Source organism: Carassius auratus, chromosome 5, assembly GCF_003368295.1.
Source record: "Carassius auratus strain Wakin chromosome 5, ASM336829v1, whole genome shotgun sequence".
NCBI lineage: Eukaryota > Metazoa > Chordata > Actinopteri > Cypriniformes > Cyprinidae > Carassius > Carassius auratus.
In genome coordinates this window covers 4,850,153-4,877,180 of record NC_039247.1, presented here as the reverse complement: position 1 = coordinate 4,877,180, position 27,028 = coordinate 4,850,153, and the positions used below count along the sequence as shown (strand labels likewise).

The following is a 27,028-nucleotide window of genomic DNA, read 5'->3' as shown; positions in this document are numbered from 1 at the left end:
GTTTGGCCTTGAATTCAAACAAACTATTTGATCTCCGACAGAAACTCTTGACTCTGATGGAACAAAAAGCTCACCTATTGAATTTGCATTTTTGATACTTCTCTCTGCTGCTGCAAAAAAGAAAAAAAAGTGAGTTGATGCCGTGATTGGCCATAGTTGAATAACAAGCCTAATTGTTTACACCGCTGTAATAATCTGTATGCAGATTTTTCTTTATTTTTTTAAATAAAGTTTAATCATCATAATCATCAACTTTTGCTTATTAATGGGACTTTTGTTTTGAGCACTAACTAATAACCAGACAAGTTCAGTTTCACCTAGTAATATATAGTTACCCACCAACACTAAAGATGCAACATACAGTACAGACCAAAAGTTTGGACACACCTTCTCATTCAAAGAGTTTTCTTTATTTTCAGGACTATGAAAATTGTAGAATCACACTGAAGGCATCAAAACTATGAATTAACACAAAATTGAAGGCATACTGGACCAGCATGGCTACCACAGCATCTTGCAGCGGCATGCTATTCCATCCGGTTTGTGTTTAGTTGGATCATTTATTTTTCATCAGGACAATGACCCCAAACACACCTCCAGGCTGTGGAAGGGCGATTTGAGCAAGAAGGAGAGTGATGGGGTGCTGCGCCAGATGACCTGGCCTCCACAGTCACCGGACCTGAACCCAATCCAGATGGTTTAGGGGTGAGCTGGACCGCAGACAGAAGGCAAAAGGGCCAACAAGTGCTAAGCATCTCTCGGGGAACTCTTTCAAGACTGTTGGAAGACCATTTCAGGTGACTACCTCTTGAAGCTCATCAAGAGAATGCCAAGAGTGTGCAAAGCAGTAATCAAAGCAAAAGGTGGCTACTTTGAAGAACCTACAATGACATTTCCAGTTTATCACACTTTTTTGTTATGTATATAATTCCATATATAATTCCACATGTGTTAATTCATAGTTTTGATGCCTTCAGTGTGAATCTACTATTTTCATAGTCATGAAAATAAAGAAAACTCTTAGAGAAGGTGTGTCCAAATTTTTGGTCTGTACTGTATTTATAGGGCTGAGTACACATGTTGATGGGCCTCTGTTGCCATCTCGTGGATTTGTAGCAAAATACACTTTATTGCTATTCCAAAAAAGAAAGAAAAAATGACGCAGTCCTGAACAGGCTTTAAGTGATTTCTCATTAAAACTGACTTGTTGTATGTCTCATGCAAAACAAATCTATGATAAACAGAATTAAGTCAAGATTGGCAGTCAGTAGGTTCAGTAAATGAATAAGCATGGCCACAAACTTTCTAGATTTTTATTTCATTTTTTCTTAGTTTAGAACATAAAACAGTATTGTGGCTCTTACCACATTACACTATGTATTCACATAATACACCATACAGCTACAAGGAGAGAGACCAAACAAAAGATAACACTTTTTACATACTGCATACTCAACATGAAAAATAGAACTAAGAACAATCTTTAACTCATTAAGGAATGTAGCTGCCAGTTTTTTCTTTCTTTCTTTTTTCCTCTTTAGAAATGTTGTCCCTTTGATGTTTAAAACTGGGCCTGACTGATACTCTTAACAGTGAGTGCTGATAGAGGGGCAGAGTAGTGTGTGTATATGAGAGTGTTGTGTTTGTGTGTATTTGTATGCATTTGTGTGACACTGTGGCCAAAAGGTAGACTTGATTTAAGTAAAAAGAATGAGTATATTCAACAAAATGCCAAAATGAATCAAATATCAGAATGGTTAAAAACAGATCTCTGGGCAGTTCAGGTAGAACCCGAATGTTAAATTAACAGTCTATTCACATCAAAAGCATGAGTACCTATTCATCTACCTGTCATCATGCTCTTCAAGTACCATTTCAGTTATTTATGGTGATGGCTGAAAAGGGAAACTGGATCAGATGGAGTGCTTTTTTGCTTGCTTTTTTTAATCGCGATCAGAAATTTTCAGAAATAACTAGATAAAAAGATTAAAAAAGATCAGCACCATACAGGTTTCCTCTCAAAACTAGTTCACATACCAATTTAAGAGCCAGAAGATCTCTAGCAACAGTGTTTGCAGAGAGTCTTTTCCACAGTGAACTCTAAGGGGTAGCACCATGGGTTCAAAAGCCATTTAGGGAGAATAAAACTGCAGAGGGCTTCAAGAGCAGTCTTGAAACTCAGCTTGTTAAACTTGAGGGGTATGTCTCACATTTCCATGAGCAAGTGACAATCTAGATAATACAATGACAGTGCAGACTCAGAGCTCTGTAAGAATCACCCCACACAATATTTAATAAAATAATCCAAAATAATAAGCATCACATGATCTACCGAAAGTTTTGAACTGAAAGCGGTCACATTTCAAACTGCAAGTTTACACCTGATACTCTTTTCGGTTCTATGGGCAATTTTCATGTAAAAGTGATGTACTTCCACTGCCTTTCATTAAAAAAGCGAGTCCTGAATCCTTGCGAACTGTATAAGTCAACGTTCACAATGGGTTTCTTTGTTCTGCATTAGTTTATGGTTTATAGATGTGGATCAGATGCAGGGGAAGGAAGCCGGTGACAATGGTAGCACAGAGGTATTGATGTAAGTACAGTACTCACGAAAGGATGGACAGCAGTATCTTGAGTAGACCGACAAAACATCCTGCTTTGTTGGTCTGTTGTTGACGGCTTGACATACAGACAACTGAAGACTAAAAGTTCAGGAATCAATCATGATTAGGCCATCATCCCTCACCAGTTAAATAATCTTACCTAAATATTTAACTATTTACATTTCTATCTCTCCCAATAAAATTCCATTAAAACAAAAACTAGTTTTCAAGTTGTCAATAATCCATTCTTATTTTGTTTCCTCATTAAAATCAAGATTAAAAGTGCTTTTATAAAATCCTCTCTTCAGTATTTACAATTTCTTTAAAATGATCAAACCCCCCCCAAAAAAAAAAAAAATAATAATAAAATGACAGCAATCACAATAACAATAATCATCATCATTATCATATAATAAATAATAATAAAAAAAATAGGTACGAATGTGGATGTAGGCAGCAAGCCTGCATTCTGTAGCGCCTGTGTGTTTGTAGCATGTTGTGACTGGGACCAGTGTCGGTACAACATGAGGTAAAGAGCTTTAGGACCACTTAATGAGCACCAGAATCTCTCCTCTGTGAGTGTCAAGCACCTTACAGCCCTGTGTAAACCAGCAACAGCCCTGCATTGCTCTCTATATGTAGCTCACAGACATGCATTCACACTGGCACACGTACATTCTAACCAGCGTGCATGTTTAGGAATCCATTCACATGCACGCGAGCACACACACGCACACAAACACAAACACACACACACACACGTATTATGTAGTTATACATAAGCTTGCACAAACAACTGAGCTGAAACTGTACGCATTGCCAATCAGCACCAATAATTCCAGGTGTGGGTGATCTCTCAGGGCAAAAAGAGAGAAAAGGGCTGCTTATAATGAGAGGGGAAACTTAACCGGAGCATAAAAGACTCATGGTAGCACCAACTCCAAGAAATGTGCTCTTTTTTTCATTAGGCTGGTGGGTGTAACCAGCATTGGGTAAGAAAATATCCCCAAAATAACAACTTAGTTATAGTCATCACAAATGGGTAACTACAGATAAATCAGGACATGGAAGACATGCTCAAATTGTACAGGGGCGGTTGTGTAACTTAAGGGAACCAGTAAGGGAACCCCGTGTAGGTCTGTTTTGGACAGTCTTCTGACTGAAACCAACCAGATACACTGATGTTACGAATCTATAGATACTCACTTATAATGGCAATTTTGAAGCAAGTCATTATTAAAAAAAAACAAAAAAACTATTTTGTCTCTGCTCTACAGTCAATCTGAACATATGTAGGGTGAATCAAGCAGAGATTGCAGAATTTTAAGCCAATAAAAATTGGCTGATGATTTTAGAATTCCCTGTTTGAGCTATTTGATTCTGGAAATCATAAGCATAAGACCCATGGTGGGTTATCAGCAGCTCTTTAGGGTGGTTTGATTAAGGTGGATTTTTGCTTGCACTATCAGCACCTTAAAGAACTTAGTCTAAAAAATGTCACATGGGTAGTGAAGAATGGCCAATGAAACCGCAGACAAATGAGTCAGCACCAATCAGACGGCATGATGGAAGGCTGAGCCATCATCGGGACTGGGAGGTCCCTGTCACTGTACATGACTGACATCTGCTGCTTAAGAGCACCCAGGTCCAGCACCTGCCTCGATATTGTGAGGGCAAATTTAGAAACACTTAATACAGAAAAGAAGCACCATTTGAAGGGATGAAGTGTGGCACCAAACAGAAAGGCCCAAGCTGGTGTCTGGTCCTCTCTTTCTTGGTCACGTGTTCAGTGACTAGCGCAATGAGCCAATACTCTAGATATGCCTTGATGCAGTCATGTGACTTGCAATGATGTGATGGCGCTTCATTAATAAAGAGGTTGGTGGGGGTGGGGGAGGCAAAAAGCGCAACAAAAATGCTGATTAGCTTGTTCTCATGTTCATAATGAACAAGCCAGAATGAAGAAAGCAAGTCCCTCTTAGTCAAGAGGGGTTAAAAAAATCATAGAAGATGAAAAAAACAATAACATTAAAATAAAAAATAGTCATCTTCATTATATAATAACAATACCTGTAATATCAATGTTGACAGTAACAATAGCAATTGTAATAATATTGATAATAGAGCAATAATAATTAGGATCATCAAATTCACTTAAGGAGGGGTAGCTATGGAAATCTCTCCCACGGCGGAGAGAGCGAGAGCACCATAGACAGCGTGTCCGTTTGGGGAGTTGCCAAACTGCTGCCAAAATTTGAGGTAAAAGAAAAAAAGTGAAAAAGTGCCCCTTCCTCTATTCTCCCTCTCTTGTGGTGGCCTGAGAGAGATTTTAGAGCTAGAAGAGGGGAAGCAAATGGTAAAGGAGTAAAAGGATCCTTATCATTTTTATTCCCACCTCTGGCTCCAGGGGGCAGCAGTCTACAAGAGTTCACACAAATCGACTGTAAGGACCAGTGAGGTGTGTGGATGGGTAGGGTGAAACTGTGACTATGGTGGTGGTATGCTGTGTGGGCGCCATCCGTGTCACCATACCCTCTCGTTTGTCCTTGTTTTGTCCTGGGGATGGGCTTGGTGATCCAGCCGCCCATTTTCGTTTTTTCCCAGAGGCCTTAAGATCTTCCTGTGAGAGACCCAAAAGAGCTGCTTCTTGTTGCCGCTGTCGTGCTCGCTCGGCCAGGATTTTCATCTTGGATTCCCACAAAGCCAGACCGTGGCAGGGTTGGTTCAGGCTCTTGTGCTGGTAGAAGACCAGGGATATGCGGCTTGGGTGAGAGCGGTCAGGCTTTTTAAGTGGCGTGGTGGCATGGAGCTCCCGACGGGCACACTCAATCAAGATAGAACCATGAGCAGGAGCCACTGCTACTCCTCCAATGTTGGGATCCAAGAAGTTGTGTTCACTGTCTGACCACACCTCATCCTCCTCAGGGTCACGTTCACTCTGGGTCTCTGCATCACTCTCCCAACATGCCTGACCATCCGACTTTTGCAGTGCATCGGGAAACAAGCGTCCCTCAGGAGCCGGAGATGGTGTGCTTCCTGCTGCTGATCCACCACCAGATTTCCAGGCTTTCTCCTGGAGTCCCAGAGGTGCAGACCCACAATTCTCACTTGCTTGGGAAAGCATTTTATCAGGGAGAGCACCAGCAGGGTTGCCTTGTCTTATACAACTAGTACCGTAACCTATGGGTCCGTAAGGACCCCATGCTTTAGGTTGTGGACTAGGGGCAGGGCTAACCCACTGTCTTGGGGTGGACGGATGTGGAGAGGGTGCAGGTGATGGACCTGCGTTTAGGGATGGGGACGGAGATGGGGCAGGGGATGGCATTGGAGAGTTAGGGCAGGAATAGGAATTCCACTGTTGCTGCTGTAGATACTGAGGGTGTTCATGTGGGTGTTGCTGGTGGAGCCTCTGCTTGTCCGGAGTGAAAGACAAATCAGTTGGACCTGGTCTGATATTTCCATCCCAGCCTTGAGGGACTAGGCTGCCATTTGCTTTGTGCCCAGGCCAGCCTTCAGGTTTTGGCGTGGTACTGGGGGTGCTAGGGCAGCTTTGAGCTTGCCCATCCGATCTGCCATCATATAGGGGTACATCCATGGGCTCCTGCTTGATGATGGGTGTAGAGCGGTGTGTCTGCTCATAGGATGGAGTACGACTGGGTGGAACAGGAGACTGGGAAACCTCAGAAGGGTGTGGGAAGCCTTGAATGGATGCATCAGCCATTTGCTGCTGTGACTGCACAGGACGACTGGGATAAGCCTGCGCCACTCTGGCTTGGAGACACTGAACATCTGGTTTCTGGTCAAATGGTGTGGCAGAGGGTTCTCCAGCTTTGGGCCAGACTCGTTTATCATATCCCAAGAGCTCAGGAGGAAAAAGTGCACTGGGAGGGTAGTTGTAATAACCGTAGCGTATTTCTTGGAGGTTGGGGTGAAAGCCATTCACGGGGCTTTGTGCAGGAGGTTGGCTGTTGGTAGGGATGCGACCTCTTGCATAGTTTCCAGGGTATGACAACGAACTGTGCATGCTGTGTGGATCAGAGGTTGTCTTGCCGTTCCCTAGTGCTGGGTAGCCATGTACGGCTCCATTGAAGGGCTGAAAGCGGTCAACAGGCTTTTTGATGGTTGGTTTCACCTCCTGTTTTGGAATAGCTAGATAACAGACAAACAAGAAAAATGTTAGAGTAAGACATTTTATAGTTATTGCATTTCCATTTGATAAGATTGGAGCTCAAGGAATGGCGAATTACATTCAAATAATGGCACTACAGAGTCTAAAGAGCACATATCTAAAATATTCCCACTTCAGCCAAATCAATGGTTTGTCATTTATTTTAAACAACAAGAAGTTATTTGAACTTCCTTTTAGAATTTAACATAAACCGGTTTATGATATTTAATCACTGACCTTTATTGCCTTGCTGAGGGTGAGGTGACTCCACGTGGCGAATCTCCATCTTGACAGTCTTCTCTGGGGTTTCTGCAAGCTGCAATTTCCTGTTCTTCTTCTCAGATGCAGCCTTTTTGGCCTCCAACCGACGCTGCCGGCAGGATTTAGCAGGTTCAGGAAGTTTTCTAACCTGTCGACGGAAGTTATTGAGCACCTGGATGGCTCCTGTCCGCATTTTGAGACGCTGGTTCTCCTCACTTCCAAATTCATCGGTTGAAGAAATCTTGTAGAGCGGAAGCACATGTAGCTGCTCATCTTCTGGGATCATGCCTACTCTGCGATTGTCCTCTTTCGTAAGAGTGCACACCTGGAAATAACAAAATTTGGAAGTGTAAGACTTAATAAAATAGCAATTAATTCCATATATGGGGTACATCTTCTACAGCCCATTTTACATAAACACAATTCTAATTTTGACCAATGTATCCTTTTAATTTATAAGTACAGGAACAATTTGCAATGTATGATAAATTAGAAGTTACAATGCATAGGAGCCCCCAGGCAGTGACCACTGTACAGCCCTGGAGATCATTCACTTAAAAATATGTATGATGCTAAAGCCTAACCTACAAATAAATACATACATGTATACATGCCTACATAAATAATATGGATATTATAAAAAATTGACTATGTATAATCGCACATTAGTTACACAGATACAAATATTCATAAATAATAATTAATAACATACCACAGTGCAGCCATTGTGGAGGTTATGCTGGTCTTTGTGAGCATGGGCACAGAAATCCATGCATGCAGTGACTCCTGAAAATGGTCGTCCCTCCTTCAAACCCAACCGACAGTCTGAGGCAATCTTCTCATTTAAACACTGAATAACACAGAAAAATAAAATCATTATTTTCAATTAACAAATGATTCATTCAGTTTCTGTTTATTTCAGTAACACTTCCTGATACCATAATTCGTTATCTAAAAATAAAGATATGAAGCATTAAATTCATAAAACTCTTGATTACCTAAAACACCACCAAAACATACAAGTCCACAATTACCAGAAAAGCTTTTTGGTTTAATGTGCCTGAATGGTATACAATTTGTACAATTCAGGGTAATGTGGGTGGTGTTGGCGCAGTGGATAAGACACATGCCTTTGTTGTGAGAGACCCAGGTTCGAATCCACTGTGAGACACCCTGAGCAAGACACTTAACCCCTAGTTGCTCCAGAGGCGTGCTACAGTACCTCTGACATATATAGCAATTGTAAGTCCAAAGCGTCATCTAAATGAATAAATGTAAAAGTAATGTAGTGTGAAATTTCCAAAAACAAACCTGGTTACTGTAGGCCTGGGGAGCCAGCCTCTTATACACAGGGGCCACATGTGTGGCCAAGTTTTGGAAGTTATCCCTGAGATTGTCCTCCTGTACAAAAAAAAATAAAATAAAATAAAAAAATAAAACAATTCCAATACGTTTACATGGGCTATTGTGAAGAGTAAAGGCCTATGTTCACACAGTCAGGATATACTTATACTTAAATAGCTGAAGTCAACTCCCTTTTCCTATTTTTCTCCAATAGCCCAGCTGACATTGAGTAAAATAAATATCAAGGGAAACTGGAAAATCTTATAACCAAAAAGTATTTTAACAGAACTTTGCAGCAAAATGCTGTTTAGTAAACAAGGTGCAAGTTCAGCTGCCAGTACATAATTAACCAGCCATGTCTTTAAATGCTTTTACTGTAAACTGAGTGTAGCAGTTGGATGGCACCCAGACCAGAACACTGATGGGAGCAGATACTAAATTAAAAACCTTCATGTAACACTAACCTCTTCGGGGTGTTCTCCATGCAGTCTGAACTTGCGAGGGGTTTTGCTTCGAGCATACTTGCATCCATTGAAGTACATGCTCCAGGAGCAGCCAAAAGAGAAGGAAGCTCCACAGGTTTCTGGGTCCTTCCCTTGGCATGCACAGGTTCGACTGCAAAAGGCATCCACCACGAATTTAATATAATAACAATAGATGACATCTTTTCCTTAAATGATGCTTTGTGAAAACATTACATTACAGAGTGATTAGATATCTATTTATTTATTTATTTTATCTATTTTACATCTGGAGCTTTCACAATCTTATGAAAGACACATACAGGAAGCATGTATGATTATATTTGATTACAAGATCTCCTTTATGCAAGTGTGTGATTAAACTGAATTTATATGATTAGTCAATAATGTGATTTGCATTACCTAATATTTCATTATTTTAATATGACTCTGAAAACTCTTGAAAAATGTAAACAGGTTATAATTCACATAATACATCTAGGGAAATTGTAAATCATCCAATATGTGACCAATGCATTAATATATCATACATTAAGTCCAACGTTACAGTCATCAACCAAATTAGTCCACACAAAATGTTAGTTCCTGTCATCTCTTTACCTCGAACTTTATTTAAAAAAACACCTCAGTTGTGTTCTTAACTCACTCGTCATTGAGTCCACAGCGGCGGCTGGTCGGATTGCCATATTTGATGAGGGTTTCTGTTACTTCTTTGTAGAGTTTATCTCCCAGAGCACGCGGAACGCCCTCCCAGCACAGGATGACAACAACAATAACAGTGTTGACACAGTGGTGCCCAGGCCGTTGCTTCACAACACATAATAATTTCTCCTTCTCACTGCTGCGACGAATCACCTACAACGAAATACAATCAGCAATGATAAATGCATATGATAGATGTTAAGTTATAGTTGTGTATACTTCAGCAAAGCAGAAATCACAATGTAATCATTCAGTGGTACTACTTTCACGGCTGTCTCGTGTCCTGTGGTATTTTCAGTTAAAATCTGTTCACTCAGACTAGCTGTTTTTGAATGCCAGAAGGCGTAAGAAACATGCCCATCTGGTTCAGGTGAACCCCCCACCAGCCTAATTATACAGGTATTCCTTAAGCCTAAATAATCATCCAATCATTCAGGTAACCCAATGCTTAGTTGATTTTAGAAATATTTTGTTTTGCACACTCACCCACTTAGCGATAGGACATCCCTGAGAGCTCTTTCCTTCTTTCCCGGTGTAAATTACCCTCTCAATACGAACGGCTTCGCCTTTCTCCCCATACCTATCATAAAGAGGGGACAGAAGTTGAGGGACAAACTCAAATTACAGTTTGAAATTGCAACACGAAAATAGCAACCCACCTCAATCCTAATGAAGACACATTTTAAGACACTTTATACAGATTTGGGAGCATGCATGTAGAAATCAAATAAAGAATTAGAGGTACAGTATGTACTATTGACAGCTAGAGATTGAAAAGGGTACTGTAGTTCAAATTCAGAATATTGGAGAGCATTGTTTCTTCCTACCCTCATCGATGCTCACGTGGGTAGCCAGATGCAACAAGGAATGAGCATGACTGACAATGTTAGCCAACGAGTCTTACAGTGTAAGGTGATGAGTTGTTTTATCTGTGTTTAATATGCCTCAGCTCATAGAGCTTTTTAGATGGACGCTGATTATTTTTAGGTCAGGTAGAATCTTTGATCTCTGACCCAGTTACAATGCCTGCAATGTGCTTTGTTTTCAGACAGCTGGAAACCCGGGCTGACAAAATACTATTGGTTAAACTGGCAGAGGACAGAATCACACAGACAAAAACAGACATTCTGATGTGGAACACTCATTTCAAAGCAGAATAAATGGTTGTAGCGTTGTTTTTTGGAGAAACTAATATGTGAGCTAAACATGTTTACTAAATATCTTCAAACATATTATGGTATTTATATGCTTTAGCCAAAAAATTACATACAGCACATTTAAGCAGTTAAAGCTTTGAGTTTGGTAAAGCTTTAAAAATTATGCGTGATACATCAATGTATTGAACAGTTCCACATTTTATGAGATGTGTGTCATATATTGAAGTAGTGTGTGATACTCCGTACTAAAGTTTGCATTTGATGGCTTCATGTTCTCAGACAACAACTTCTTGTCTCCTCAAATGAAACTCTCAGTGCACGTGTATGGCAGCAGCATGTGCTAAGTATAATTCAGTTTAACTACACAAGTATAAGCTACGTATAATTCTGTATAATTACTCAGGTTGGGGGAGAAGCTTCAAAGATCCAGAGGGGTGGGCTATGAGGTCAAAGGCTACAAAAGGGTCAAGCTTAGGCTTAAGGAGGCTATAGTCACTGTCTAATGGACAAACAAAGGGGGGGTTCTTCTTCTACCCACCAGCTCTCCCTTTATCTCAGAGGAGATGACTCAGGCTATAGAAATACAGCTACTATGCCCTCAATCAGCTCTCAAATAAAGCAATGAGAGTGGACAAGTATAGGAGAGGTCAGCAAAGGTGGAGCTACTCTGTCCAAATGGGTCAACAAAGTCTTAGCTTCTGTATGCTTACAAGGGAAAGGTGGTCAACATATATACTCTTTCACTTCTCAATGATCATAGGATCATTAAAGTATTAGTAAATAACGTTTTTAAACCTCAGGGAATGTGTCAAGTATTTTCATATATAGGAAATTAACTTGATTTACAGTATATATATTTTTAACAAATTTCCCCCGCATGACAGCACTACTGTGAAGGAAATCTGGCTTCCTTTTGTCCTGTGTATCCAAATAAAAAAAAACTAAAGAATGCTCATTGCTTAAAGTTAATATAAACTCCACCGTTTTCTTCATTTCACCTACTACTTCTTTAATTTCCTCTAAATTATTTTCTTTCCCCCTTTTATTCATTGTCTGTCTCCCTGTCTCTCCCCTGTGTGGTTCTGCTGATGCTGATATTTCCTGTTACTCCTGTTGGATTCTGGGTCAGGAATACCCTGGGGACAAGATCATAGAGCAGGAAGGTGGGAGGGGGTGAAGGGAGAACAAATGGCAGAAAAGAGAGATGCTTATCCTCAGCTGGTTAAGAATCTGTTGCCAGGGTCCAACTGCCAGAGCTTCCAAAGAACTCTTGCAGAACAATGACATGGTGGTTAGGGATCTCTTAAAGCAAATGACGTTGGGTCATTCCTCTGTGCCTTTTCAAGTTTAATAATTTGTTTCAGACAGTAGACAAATGTATTAAGATCTATAAATGGATTTACACTTGAGTTTGTCTGATTGTTACACATTTTATGTGTATGAGAATATTCTTTTATATTCAGTTACTTTTTTTGGTTGTTACTAAAAAAAGGGGACAAGACAGAAAAGGTGATTGCTACAGAAAAGAAAGCAATAGGTACTCTATTCATTTAGTTTTTGTGATTTTTCCTGTTTGGCTCAATAAAAACTTGATTTTAAATAATGTTCCCACATGGCTCTTGTCCTGCTGGTTGTGTTTGCAAATGAACATGCTTGCATCAAGAGCACTGAAGAAGGTGACATTGTGGAATGCTATCTGAACCAATAATAATTCAGACATCTGACATTTGCCGCTCACCTCTCTTCCATTAGTTGTCTGACTGAAGCAATGTCTCGCCCAGATCCCAAGTGATTGTAATATGGACCCTCTTCCTTTTCTAGGACTTGATCTATGGGAAACAGAGAGCGAAAGTGAATGCAGGTTAAAGCATGGACACACTCTTATACAACAATGGGTAATCCAAATGATATTAACAGTTTAGACTGCAAATGTGTAATGCCATTAGAATGATCGCATGAGTCAGTCGTGTGTGGGTGAGCAAGAGAGAGAAAGGGACAGAGAGCTTGTCTGGGAAAGAGGCAATCTAAGGTCACATTCCACTCAGGGTGTAGGGATAAAGGCGTGACTAAAGTCAGGAAATTATTTGTGGGAACATCCTACTTAAATCTTACAGAAAAAGTGTTTGTGAGAAGAAAAACATCTAGTGGCTACTTATTACCTGCTTACTCAGCAGGGTAAAATACCAACAGTTGATGCAAGAATAGCTAACAGCATGGGGAAAATGGAGTGCTTTACATAGACAAGCACAAACACAGACAGAAAAATAAAAACATATTCTAAATATATTCTAGCATGTCAGAATCTATATTAAGACTGTATAACTGCTGAAGGTTCTACATATGGGGCTGGCTTGAATGTGTTTGTATCAAATTACACTGGGTGTTTCCTGTGGTGTTGACAGAGAGTTGTAAGGATTCACTATGGAAACCTCCCTTCTATTGTCCTTTGCCCTTAGTAACAGTCAAGCTCCAACAAGTGTTCAGGCATAGTTTACGATCCTTGAATGAATGCTTTTTTTTATTTATTTATTTTTTATTTGTCAAAGCATATTGATATCTATATATCACATGTATAATACAAATTTCACACCACCAAAACCTCTGAATGACACGGTAAGAGATTTGAGGCCTGAGCTGAGAGGTTGCAGTCCATCTCTTCTCACCGTGTCCTCCCTATTCCCTCCCTAATTTGATGTCTGGCCACAGTATATCATATGATATACGAGCAGACTCCCTTTATTGTGACTGCCTTCATAGCAGAAACTAGCTGTATTCACTGTACCAACAGTCTGAACGTAGACAGAAAGTGGTGCAGTGCACTGGCCCAAAGAATCACAATGGGCTCCTTTCTTCAAATCTATTGTTCCTCTGCAACAGGCACAGAGAACAGACTGCAATGCAATGCACGGGCCCCTGATAGAGCAGGCATTCTCAGACATGGCCCAACACTATCTTGAGAAATGTGCTCATGCAGAAATGAAATGATGAAATAAACATTTGGGGCTTGTTGAAGGGAATTCTAGTGATCAATGAGGTAGAATGAGGTGTGGGGTGGTGTGATGTGCTATACTGCAGCAAAATGTCAAATTTCATATATTTTTGTGCTTTTATATTCTGTTTGAGGATTTGCGTGATCTTGCCCAAATTGCTCCAATATATTTTGCTGGATTTAATTCTCTCACTTACCTACGCAGTCACAGGTGGGAAAATCAGGTTGGGAGTCTTTCACAGGTGTATCCAGTAGGTTCTTGGTGGGAGTGTCCAGGTAACGCAATGGTGACTCAAGAAAACCTTTAAGTGAAGGCGAGGAGGGAAAGATATCCTTGGTGGGAGTATTCAAATCAGCCCTCTCTTTGTCTGCAGACAAACATGCAGATGTGGAGAGCACTGTAACGCCACCAGATGACTCGATCTTTATACGTTTAGCTGGAGGGGAGAAAGGTGCGATGAAGGGGTGCTGTCGCTCCAGAAATGCATCCTGAGCTACAGACAAGGGCTGCCCAGAAGGTTTCACATCCACCTCACATTCCTCACTTTCCTGTTTAATTGTACAGAGCTCCTCAGATGGCAATGGTGTTTTTTCTTTCAGTCTTTTAGCCATGTCTGTTTGACCTTCATCCATGGGGTCAGAATCATTTGAGGGAAAAGGAGGGCAGTTATTTGGCTGCTTTGGGGATGGTGACTCGGGTCTGGTTTGTCCTGAGTTTGATTGTGACTCGGTCACCATTGGCTGAGCAGGGCCATTCTCTGGGGTCTCTGCTGCAGAAGCTGAGGAAATGGTGTCCCCAAACTCCTCCTCAAACTGGCGAATTAGCTCTTCAAATTTTGGATCTAGGTTACTGAGGCCAGCCAGAGAAGGAGTCTGCTGTGTTGTAGAGGTTTGAGGTGTGATACTGGTTGTTGGGATGCTATCATTTGACCCAGCTGTGCCTGAGCAAGCCATCACCTTCTGGGTGGATGGTGCTAGGACCGACACAGGAGTAAAATAAGAAAGAGTGTTTTCAGAGATGGGTGCACTACTGCTTTTCAAAATGGATTCCTGAGATTGAGCTGGAGCTGGGTGGCTCTCAGCCACCTGAGAGGGGGGAAGCCCAGCTTCCGTGCCTGGTAAAGATGGAGCAAGCTGAGATAGAGATGGTGCACATCCTGGGGAGATGAGGGGAGGTTTCAATATTACAATCTGGTTATGTGGGAGGAAAGTTGGTTGGGAAGCTTTCTGTTTATGCTTCTTGATAACAATCTGTTTGGGTTTTGGAAGAGGTGTGCCCAGTGAATCAAAAAGCCCACCCACTGGCTGCTTGAGAAGAAGAGAACTCTGAGCACTCTTTTTCTTTTTAGGCTCTTTGTGCTCCTGTTTGATGCTTACAGGACCCTCTGGAATAGTCTGTGGCCACCACTTACGAAGGTTTTGACAAGCCATGGGGGCTAACGGATTGAAGGGAGGGGAATTAGAGAAGAGGTTACGTTTATGATGAAGGTGCTGCTGTAGTGCTGCCTGAGTTAAGTGCCTAATGGTGGGGGAAAACTGCTGACCCTGGAACTGCTGCTGGCCATTTACTACTCCCTCCTGGCCCATGACTGCACACCCTGAGCCCAGGTACTCCTTTATATCCACCTCCTGCTTGATGTGAGACATCACAGTAAGGCTGTCCTTGCGACCATCCTGCAAGCTGGGGTGAGGGAGTGGGAACTTGAAGGCTGAGTTGGTGTACTTTCCACTGGTGTCTCCGAGGAGTTGCTTAAGCTCAGACACTGGGTCACTGGGAAGCTGGGAATCAGTATTCACCACCATCCATGGGTTCTGAGGGGAGATTTTATCACAGCTTCCAGCTGTGCCCTGGCTCCACTGCTGGGGTCGGGGATTAGGGGTCGATGGGTGTATGCTTGTAAATGGGGACTTGGAGGATGGGTATGTTGAAGGATAGTGAGATGGGCTAGACAAAATGTTAGGTGTAGGAGCCTCAACCTGGGACCGAGGTCTCTGCTGATCCCATGAAATTTCCTGTTGAGGATAATGACCAGGAGGGATAGACTGTGGCATAGCAGAGGTGGCAGAGGAGGACAAAAGAGGACCGGGTGATGAAGAGACAACCTGTGGCATTCTCTGAGGATAGGAGGTTGGAAGATGCTGATGGTGATTTGCAGGTGAAGATTCACCAAGAGGAACAACAGTTTGTGGGTCAGTGCCAGACAACTGGGTCAGAGCCTCAATTGCGATTGCTGTTTGCAAGCTAACATTTCTTTCCTTGGCTATTGACAGAACACTAGGGGAGCAAGGAATAGGTGCTGGTGGCCCAAAAGCTCTAGGAGCAGAAGGATGGTTTACATGGGCATGTGGATTTGTGTCTTGCACACACAAGGAGTTACCTCCACGTTGTTGAGGTTGGGATTGGGCACTGCGATGCTGTGCATGTGGCTGTAAAGGAGCACCCGGAATCTTACAGGAACCTTTATCCTGACAGTTAGCCACCATTTTGATTTGCTTCTCCAGCCACTCCAGGTAGTCAGGGCAGTCTGGGCCATCACAATCACAGTTAGGTGGCTTGTGGCCATGACGAGCCTTGCTCAGTGCTGCCTGAAGAGTGTTTAGGTCTTCAGGGGGGTACAACTCACCATCAACACCTTTCTGTCTCGCCTCCTCACCTACATTAGATATTTCCTGATTGAACCTTTCGTACAGTTGAGTTGTAGGAGTCTCAGAAGGTTGATGGTTGGTGTAAGGTGGCAGTGAGCCAACAGAAGCAGAAAAGGCCACCAGGGTTCGTGCATCCTCCATATCCACATCATTCACTGGTTTATTGGCATTTTGGCCACTCCAAGCACCCTGTTGAGATTCAGGATTTGACTTCCCAGCATGTTCAGAGACCCAACCTGGTGTCTGGGAAATACATCCAGCTCCCTCATGGTAGTTGTGCTGGTGGTGCTCCCCGGCCAGGTCTTTAACTTCTTCATCACAACTATTTTCTTCATTTGTTGCATTTTTGCTAAGCCCATTAGACAGTTCCTGGTTTAACACGCCTTCATCCAGGCGGTCATGGGACCCAATTTCCATCTGGCCTCTTCCTCTGGGGCCATCCACTGAACCCACCACAGAAACAGTCTGAGGAAGAGCAAAAACATAAGTTACTTGACAATGATCCAGCAAACTGGCAATATATATATATATATATATATGTGTGTGTGTGTGTGTGTGTGTGTGTTTTAAGTCTGTGTATCCTATTCAACACTATATCTTTGTATAATATTTGTAGCTGTGATGCATTTATTACATCACACAAAATATAAGGAAAATACTATTTGCAGACTAATTCAAACAAAGATCATAGTATTAATCTTGGTATTCTTTGTAAGATTGCTGCCTGATTAAAAAAAAAAACTACATAATATTTTGTTCCGCTGATATTCCTGGGTCTTCTTATGTTCATCTTCTCTCTGTCTTTGCTCTCTGCTCTTAAGAAAACACATTCCGCAAAAACAACATAAAACGGCCTTTGGTTACTACAGTGTTGTCCATGGTCTAATTTAAATTATAGCACTGGGCATAATTTATGGCCAAATTATGTGCAGATGCTAAAAAATATTCTGACTGAAACAACCTGAGCCTACTAATTTTCAAGAGTACAATGGAGACTGGACTGCATGAAGTTCAACTGTCTCATGCAAATACAAACCCATATTTACAATTATAATACAACTGATAATGCCAAGTCAACATACTGAGAACCTCTTCCTGGTTCCTGGTTTTCAAATAAGCTTTTTGCTAGTCTCTCAACTCTCTTTTGTGCTTTTTGAATGTTGTGGAAAATGTGAAATGGTTCCAGATAAGTGTGAAAGGGCAATATCTGCATGCAACAACATCTTCCTGGTACTTTTAAGTCATGATGGATCTCTAAAATGATTTAAAAAAGTGGATTAAAAAAAACTGTTTGCTACACAGATGACAAATACAGAGGCCTTTGTCTATGATGAAGGCATATCTTAGAAAAGAGGACATTGTGGTTTTATTACACTAGCTTAATGAAATTAATCACCCATTTAAAACGAACATGAAATGGCCTGTTTAAATGTCTTAAGTAGTAATTCTGTAGAAACGTTTACAATATTTGAACAGAGTATAAGAACTTTTTTGCATAAAATTAAACTGTTTAGACTGCTGAGACAAGACTTGCATGTTTAAGAGTTCACTTAACAGCTCTGTAGCTAAATGTCCAAATCTCTCTCATTGTGCCTTGATTGTGACAGCTCTTTTGATGGGTTATACTGATGGTCAAGTTATTCAGACACTTTGAATTCACCTTCTGTGATGGTGTCTGGATGGACCCTCATGGGGCTATTTGTGTGTGTGTGTGTGTGTGTGTGTGTGTACATACGCGTGTGTTTCAAAAACGTTTTAGATGAGGAGCGTGAGCTAGTACCCCACTTACCAACACTGGTCACACTCCAACTCTTCAAAAAAAAAAGCTGAACCGCACAATTGTTACAACAGGCTCTTTTTCCTCTTTTCAAGTGATGCAATGGGCATCCACGTGCACACAGTCATGCAGAAACATTTCACAATAAAGTCTTAAGACCGGGAAACACCAAGGCGAACGACGGCCAGGCTAGTTGGCTCTCATCTGGCTCATGTCGGTGCCAGATTCACATAGGGGACCTCGGCGAGAGTGAGAACTCTGATTGGATGTTCAGTTTAGCGAACGAGTCGGTGCTAAGAATTAAAGCGAAAGTGCTGAAAACAAGCATGTAAATGAAGGTGGGACAGACAGAAGGCTGTTTTAAATGTTACGTGATCTTTTCCAATCATTCATATTACATACATTACATTTAGTCATTTAGCAGACGCTTTTATCCAAAGCGACTTACAAATGAGGACAATGGAAGCAATCAAAAACAACAAAAAGCAATGATATGTAGGTGCTATAACAAGTCTCAGTTAGATAAAATGCAGTACACGTAGCAAGGGCTTTTAAATAATATAAGAAATAAAAAGAAAACCGATAGAATAGAAAAAGAATAAAGCAAGCTAGTGTTTTTTTTTTTAAAGAATAGAATTAGAATAGTTAGTGCTAAAGTAAGTTCCAAATAAAGATGGAAGAGATGTGTTTTAAGCCGATTCTTGAAGATGGCTAAGGACTCAGCTGCTCAGATTGAGTTGGGGAGGTCATTCCACCAGAAGGGAACATTTCATTTAAAAGTCCGTAAAAGTGACTTTGTGCTTCTTTGGGATGGCACAATCAAGCGACATTCACTTGCTGAACGCAAGCTTCTTGAGGGCACATAGGTCTGAAGTAATAAATTTAGGTAAATGGGTGAAGAGCCAGTGGTGGTTTTGTAGGCAAAGGTCCATGACTTGAATTTTATGCGAGCAGCTATCATTAGTAACATGGTATCAATCTTATACAAAATAGTTTTCATAACAACATGATCTGCTTAAAACGATTATTAATCAGCGTAATCAAAGAAATTAATGTTACTGATTCAAAATGGTAAGCAAGTGCCGTTTATCTTGTATATCTTTGTTTTCGGTTTCTACTTTTGATTGAGGAATATATATTATTGATAGCTGCTGATATGGACAGCTCATTCCTCTCACGTATGTGTAGAACGCACATGTAAGTTTGCCGTTGGCTGTAGTCTGTGCGTTGGGTTTTTAGCGCAGCTTTTTGGTCCGACGCTGCCGACGTGAGGTGACAACGCTGTTGGCTTTCCATACCCCTAGTTCTTTTAAGTTGGCTTGCTGTGTACCGGCCTTTAGGCTACGTTTACAAGACAACAACGTAGTCAAAAACAGAAACGTTTTTCCCTTGCATTTTTAAAAGGTTTTGTATACACAACAACGTTTTCAAAACAATTTGCATATACACATATCCACGAAAACAGCCAAAAATGCTGTATTACGTATGCTAAGGCCAGTAGTTAGCGCTGTCACCTTGTTAGTAAATAGCACCTCTATTGAAGTGACGATTATATGTTGTATATGAGGTGTCTCCACTGTTGGTTGTAATACTGGTGAAGTAAATCCACACTTTGCTGAAGAAGCGTTAGAAAACTCTTGAGCAGAACCAACAGAACCATGCACTCAACTGTTGTGTTTGTTTGTTTGCTCTTGGCTTCAACATCGACAAGTACTGCACATGTCTACATATACCCAACATGTACTCACATGCGCGTGACATTACCATTTGCAAAGATTTCCGTACTCTCACTGAAATGATAACGGTGGCATTTTCACTTCAGAACACTTTTGCCATTTAAATGAATTAGCAAAATACATAAAAGTTTCCCGTTTTTGGCTGAAAACGCTGTAGTGTAAACAGCCCCCTTAGTGTCACTCTAGAGTTCACAAGAACGCACGTGCAAAACTGGACTAGTTTGTATTTCAAACATCAGAGTTAACTTATTGCATGCAACATGCTACACATCTGGTGTTAAGAATATTTGGATCAGTGACACACATATATATGCCCTACACCTGCAGACACACACCTGTCTGACAGCATGTGCTTTCGATTATCTGAGGCATGCCAGGACTTTCAGCACTGCCAAAACTCTCTCCCCTTCTTCTTTCAGTCAAAGAGCTACTACTACCAAAACATTAACACGCCCAACCAGAAAAGACTGTAAAACCAGTTTAACTCAGAAGTATGAAGTGCCCTTTAAACTTAGACCATATGCTGCTTATACAAGGTCTCAGAATTTACACATAATTAACAGCTGTCTCAGAGGTTGACAGCACTAAGAAGAAGAAAAAAAACAGATACTGCAGATGAGGTTTAAAGCATAGTATCAGGCAGCTGAACATAGAAAGACACACAACACCACCACCCCCTCCCGTAGCTGTCCCCACGTACTCCTGTGTCCATCATAGTCAAAATACAAAGCTCAAGCACACAGAGAGGGAAATGAACAGATTGGCGTCTACTCACAGTGGTCTAGCTGTCCCAATACCGTTGCTGGAGAGACTAAGGTGGACAAGAAAGTGCATGGAATACAGTTTTCACAAAAGTGCCAAATTATTAAAAAAAGAAGCAAGCCGGTGGAAATCCTCTAGGGGTTCCTTTCTTTTCTCTTACTGTCTTTCTTTCTTTCTCTCCCTCTCTTCTCAGTCAGCCAGGCAGTGCGGCACACGGACACACACACGCACTCACGCACGCACGCACTCTGTCATACACACCTCCCCAACGCACACACATTCGCTCTGATTCTCTTCCTATCACCACTGTCGTTTCTCTCTTTCTCCCTCTCTCATTATGTCTCTCTGCTCCTCCCTTCCCTTTTTCTATATTCTTTTTCTTTCTGCTTTTCGCATTTGCCGTCTGCTTTGCCTTACAGCCCCCACCCTCCCTCTCTCTCGTTCCCTTGCTCAATCACTCCCTCCCTTCATTTTCCTCCTCCCCCTCCTCTTTTCTGTGTGTGCAGAGTGAGAGAGGCCATTATCTGAGCCACACTGGGCACGTACGATGGAATGGTGGAGCGTGCAGGAAATACAGCCGCTGCAAAACGTAGAGAGAGAGCACAAGTGGCAGACTGGCTGACTATTGCGCTAAATAAAGGACTGTATAGACATATCTATGGCTTATGTGACAGCAGAGATGCATGCAAAACCAAAATGAGCAGCTATTTGTTATTGTAGAGGTGTTTTGGTTTTGGTTTTGTTGATTGGTCTGGGCTGTGAATTCTGAGAGGCTCCATAAGATGGAGGCTGCACCATTTAAATACAGACATTCACTCAAACAGTAAATGGCAGCTGCTGTGTGATGATGATGAAAAAAACACAAGAAAGGTACATTTCTGGATAGTATTTATTCCTGTCATTATAGTGCTGTCCTTGATAGTTCAAAGTTTATTTTAACCCTTTATTGCTGCTTTACCCTGCAAAACATCGCTGATTTCGAAAAGATGATAGCTGGCAGAAGATGCTTACAGACATAACATATACAAGTGATGCTGCCTAACCAAAACATGAAAGAGTGTGGTGAAAAAAAATGTGTAAAAATGGCAGTCATCTACAACATATGAAGCATATACATGGTTGCACTTATAGACACCGCAGATATAAGAGTCAAGCAGCAGGAAAAGACTCTCAAAGCTGAGGAACACAGGATGTGAGGGGGAAAGCAAAGCGACTGTCAGAAGCAACCACAACCACAGGTTAACGGGAACTGTAGAGACATGGGAAGCACAAAGTTTTGAGGGAAAAGGTAACAAACAACACATAACACACATGCGTTTATGCTCAATTTTGCTGCTGGTTATGTAGTTTGACCTGTCGATGGTGTTTGTTCTGTTCAGAAGCGAGGAAGGGCGACAAGGTGCTTTTGCAGCAATACAGAAGAGGTGATGTTCGCGTAAGGGAGTCCAGGGTAGGTAAGAGCAAAATATAGAGAGTGAGTGTTCGATGGGAAGGACGGATTTGCTATCAGTCTCACGGTGTTAACCGTATTCTTCTTCCCTTTTCTGAGCCATTCTTGCGCTTTCTTTCCTGCCTAAACACTCTGTTTCATGCCAACCCATCTCTGCAAACTCCGAAGCTTCTCAGCTGGGTCTCTCACGCTCGCTCTTTTGCTGGCATCTTTTCTATCTCTACCTCTCCCTTTTCTCCAAGAGCTTATTTTTGTACTTGTTCTGTTCAGCAGAAGAGAAAAACATGGCAACTGTCTTTGATAGTCGCTGGAAAGCCCTTCGGTATGATCGCTTTTGCATTACGAGGATGCGATCACAGACTGCATAACGCGCAATTTGTATTAACCCGCATAACCTCTTGCCATGTTCGTGACTCTCTCGTGTTGTCGTCTTTTCTTCTGATCAAAGTCTTTCTCTGCCGCTCACTCTTTCTGTTGAGTCCTGCCAGTTGGATCGCCACTGTCAACACAGTGAAGGCAAGGCAACCCCACGGACAAACACACACAGACCCAAAGCCCGAGCGGAGAGGTAAAGTGCACTGTCACCAGCGGAGGAGAAGCGAGTGAATGAGAGAGAGGGAGAATGGAGAGCAGGAACCGTCATGACGTCGCAGTTGCATCACCACAATCATTCGATGCTCTCATTCGGAAAAAGAGGGCTGGGCAGATGTGTCATAACACATAATGTAGATGTGCTTCCCCTCACACACAAAGGCGCTCTCTTTCACTCGCCCGTCTAAGCATAGTCCCTCGTTCCTTTCAGCGTGATGCAGCAGTTATTTTGCCCTGTAGTTACCTCACCCTTCCTGTTGCAAGTTACAGCGCATCAATACTTAGCGCTAAAAAAATATGCAGCGATGCGGAGCTGACATAACAACGATTACATTGCAACATTTTTACCAGCGTTCTTATTGCTCTGGGTGTCTACTGGATTTTATTTAACATATGAACAATTGAATGCCACTTGGTAATACTGATGAATAATGTACATGCTCAAGTGACCAGACACCAGTGGTGGACAGTAACGGAGTAGCTTTACTTCGTTACTGTACTTAAGTAAATTTTTCAAGTATCTGTACTTTACTGGAGTAGTTTTATTTTGAGTAACTTTTACTTTTACTTCACAACATTCCAAAGCATAAAATCGTACTTTTTACTTCACTACATTTCATAAAACATGTCGTTACTCCCTATAATATATCACGTGCTCCGACACGCAGAAGCGGTGTCTGATTCATCATGAACGAACTGAGTCTTTTCAAAATAAACTTTTAAATCGGATCGCAAATCGCACCAAACGATTCTTTTACGAATTAGAATGATCCGATTGCAGCTGTTCTGGAGTCGACCACTCACTGATTCAAATTAACCGTTTAGTGCGAGTCTACAGAAGTAAGAACCGGAGATCTTGTGAGCGTGCGTGCGTCTGATGTTGCTAAAGGTAAGTTATTAATGTCGAAATTTAGGATTAATTATTGTAACTGAAAATCATATTTAGGTCAAAATTGTCCATTGTTTGGGAACTAAATCCGCTGTAAAGAGTGATTTATTTAAGCCCACTGAAATGCTCGAGGGCAGACGATGCAGACACATCAATCAGCGTGTCTGTGTTTTAGGTTAAAAAAAAAAAAAGCCTTTAAACTAACACAGATTATATAAAATAACTCGTGCATGTTCAAATTCCCCGCTGCCGTAATATTAACAGTTTTATTAAAATGCGACCGTGTCCTATGTGACGTTTTATATTGTTTATCAACAGTAACGTTATACATATTTATACTGTTTGGATTAACTATACGAGTAGACAGACATGAATGTTTATTCATAACCGTACTGAAAATAAGTAAATAAATATTGTTAGCGTATGCTAACTGTCTACCTAACAAGCTTGCCGGTGCTAACTTGAGGTCATTTTTTATAAATAATGTCCAAATATTTTTATTCAACCACCTATATATATATATATATATATATATATATATATATATATATATATATATATATATATATATATATATATATAGATTACATCTAGGGACAAAAGAAAGGATGTGATGTTCAGAACATTGTAACAGTAATTATCAAAGAGGGGAAGAGATGCACAGGCGTTTGGCCAGGGGTGTTTTTACACCACAGACAAGATTTGAGAAGGAAAAAATCATTATGAAAATATAATTATATTTTCCTTAAAATGTCCTTCCTAACTTCAGGCCTTATTATCATGTCATATATAACTGTGATGTTCTGTAAAACAACAAACTTTAAAATACTTTTTTCTTACTGGTGAAAATCAGATGGTCATCTCTGTTTTCTCTCAGGTACATCACAGTGTAAGCTTCACAGTGAACATTACTCTCAGCGTAGTCCATATCAACAACAAAAATATATCTCGACTCCATATAGTGGTTATTTTGGAAAAAATCCAAAATATTTTGAGCAGTAGTATTATTTTAAAAAAAAAGATGTGCTAATATAAAATTAAATTAAGTAGCCTATATAAAATTTCAAACATCTATCTTTCAGTACTTTTTTACTTAAGTACATAAAAAATGTAGTACTTTTGTACTTTCACTTGAGTAAAATTGAAAAAGGAGTACTTTTACTGGAGTAATATTTTATTATACGTATCTGTACTTTTACTCAAGTACTTGATTTGTGTACTTCGTCCACCACTGCCAGACACAAAGTTAAGCATATGCATATTTAAATGGATAGTTCGCCCAAATTTACTCAAGACTTTCTTGTTTTGGTCAAACAGCATTGGACTCCATTGACTTTAAATGTATGAAAAAAAAGTGGAAATGTAAAAATTCATACAGATTTGGAACAACATGAGTAAAAAAATGACAGAATTTTCCTTTTAGGTTGAGCTGTCCCTTTCTTCTCACTTCAGTGAGATACGTGACATAGTTTGCTAATACTGAAAGACAAAAATGATACATACCTGGCCCATATAATCAGCTCTTCCAAACATAGAGGACAATCTTGATTCTTTAAAAGTATATGCAAGGGACATTTGCTTCTACATTACAGTAAATGCCAAGAGATGTCTTATGTCATTTAAAAAAATGAGAAATCTTAACCAAGTGAGCTACTAACATCCACAGTGTCACAAGACACCATATCACTGATCCAAAAACACAGGGGATGTGAAACTCTATAGGTCTCAGAAAGATTGTGGTATTATACGGAAAGATTTAGCATTTCACTGAAACCTAAAGGTTATCACTATGCTCTATGTCATTACTCATTAGACAAGTCATGTCTTAATCTCGAACCAATCTTAAAATACTAGACGTGCAAGGTCACGCTTGAGATATATATACTATACAGGAACTGAAAGTGAAATTTGATTTGAAACAAAGCAACTTGTTGTGGGCAGTACCCTTGTAAAAACTATGGGTAGATATTGTTTTTGATGGCACAGCATTCACTGAGTATGACTGGGACTGATATATTGTTTTATTGGCCAGACTGATCCTGAAAATATTGAATTTAACATTAAATTTAAAAGTCCTCTACAAGTGAACAATAATTTATCTTTTTAAGATGTTATGAAATTGATGTTAATGTTAAGGAAACTATACCAGGCAGATTTTTGCAAATAGGCTATATCTAGCTTTGTCTAGTATGTATACACATAAATTGGATTACATTTACCACACACCACCTCTGTTTACCCCTTCAAGTATGTAGTTATACACTGTGTGTACTTGACTGTAGCTTGGCTGTGCAAAAACCCTGTTGTTTAAGATGTCATTACTGGCATCAAACTGTAAAAAAAAAAAAAAAAAAAAAAAAAAAAAAAAAAACCTGAATGGGTCAAAACTAAAAGTGATCTTCAGCAGGTCTTGATTTCCAATGTCATATCTTTGGTAATACTGACAGCGTAGAGGTTATGCCATTTGATGACGTCTTTTGACTCATCTGTTGCTAATCTCAGTTCAAAATCACATAGAGAGAGAGAGAGAGAGAAAAACTCAAACCCCCACCTACACAAACCACCTACAGAGAAACAGAAACTCATAGGAAACACGCTAATGTTTCTGTGAAATAACTTATGGAACATGTGAGGTTGAATATATTATTTAAATATACAGTAAATATTATTGATCATTAGAACTGCATTTTGCATTGACAATAATTGAAGAAAAAAGACAAATTTACGTTAAAACATAGCTGTCTTTTTGTCTATTACAACAAGTCCATTCACACTCCCTTTCTCTCTCTCTCTCTCTCCCACACACATACACATAAACACACACACACACACACACACACACCCTTTCATTCTTTGTATTTGTTTACTAGACCTGTCCCTTCAGGCCAGAAACGAAACACTTTCTCAAGCACATATAAAACATACGTGCACTTAACTAGGGGCCCAATGAGAGGTTAAACCACGGAAGAGTTTCAAGCATGCTTTCTAAGAAACGTATACAACTGCGTGCGAGGGCACACGCACACACTCAAACACATGCAGAGCGCTCACACGTGTACACGCGAATGCAAATAAGCTTATGGTCACTGAATGCATAAGGTCTGGGGCAGATTATGAATGGTACAGACAGTCATTGAGACTAATCAAGACATCAACTTCTGTTTCTCTTAACTTACCTTTCCATTTTTTACCATCTTCTCTGTAATTCCCGTGTCTCTATTTTTGTAATTCCCTTTCTTTATTCCTGTCTATTGTTCTCTGACCCCCCACGTCCCTCCATCCCAACCTTGTCTTCTTCTTTTTTCAGTTTGCACCTTATTTATGGTGTCCCCTGACTTGATGCTTCTTTCTTTAGGGCAAGGTGGGTGGGTTTTGTGAGGTGTTAGATGTCAAATGTAAATATCAATGTGTGCATGCAATAATTTGTCCTGCCTGACACATGGCACATGCAAGTCAGCATGCACAACTCAG

General features: G+C 40.6%; 1 protein-coding gene across 7 annotated transcripts in view; it reads right to left on the bottom strand.

Annotated features, from left to right (window-relative positions):
• Window positions 1-1,299: 1,299 nt before the first annotated feature.
• The window catches only part of tet3 (tet methylcytosine dioxygenase 3), a 47,959-nt gene continuing 22,230 nt past the window's right edge, over window positions 1,300-27,028 (bottom strand). For 5 of the 7 annotated variants that reach the window (XM_026244985.1, XM_026244990.1, XM_026245005.1 and 2 more), the window contains 9 exons: window positions 13,904-16,817; window positions 12,456-12,546; window positions 10,047-10,140; window positions 9,505-9,713; window positions 8,841-8,991; window positions 8,344-8,433; window positions 7,745-7,882; window positions 7,009-7,357; window positions 1,300-6,752 (listed from right to left, as the gene is read on the bottom strand). In XM_026244985.1, the coding sequence (XP_026100770.1) occupies window positions 5,032-6,752; window positions 7,009-7,357; window positions 7,745-7,882; window positions 8,344-8,433; window positions 8,841-8,991; window positions 9,505-9,713; window positions 10,047-10,140; window positions 12,456-12,546; window positions 13,904-16,817 (5,757 nt within the window). In that variant the 3' untranslated portion in view covers window positions 1,300-5,031. Of the gene's footprint in view, window positions 6,753-7,008; window positions 7,358-7,744; window positions 7,883-8,343; window positions 8,434-8,840; window positions 8,992-9,504; window positions 9,714-10,046; window positions 10,141-12,455; window positions 12,547-13,903; window positions 16,818-20,640; window positions 21,013-27,028 lie in introns of those variants that run through there. The other 2 variants (XM_026245013.1, XM_026244995.1) reach the window with 2 other exon arrangements.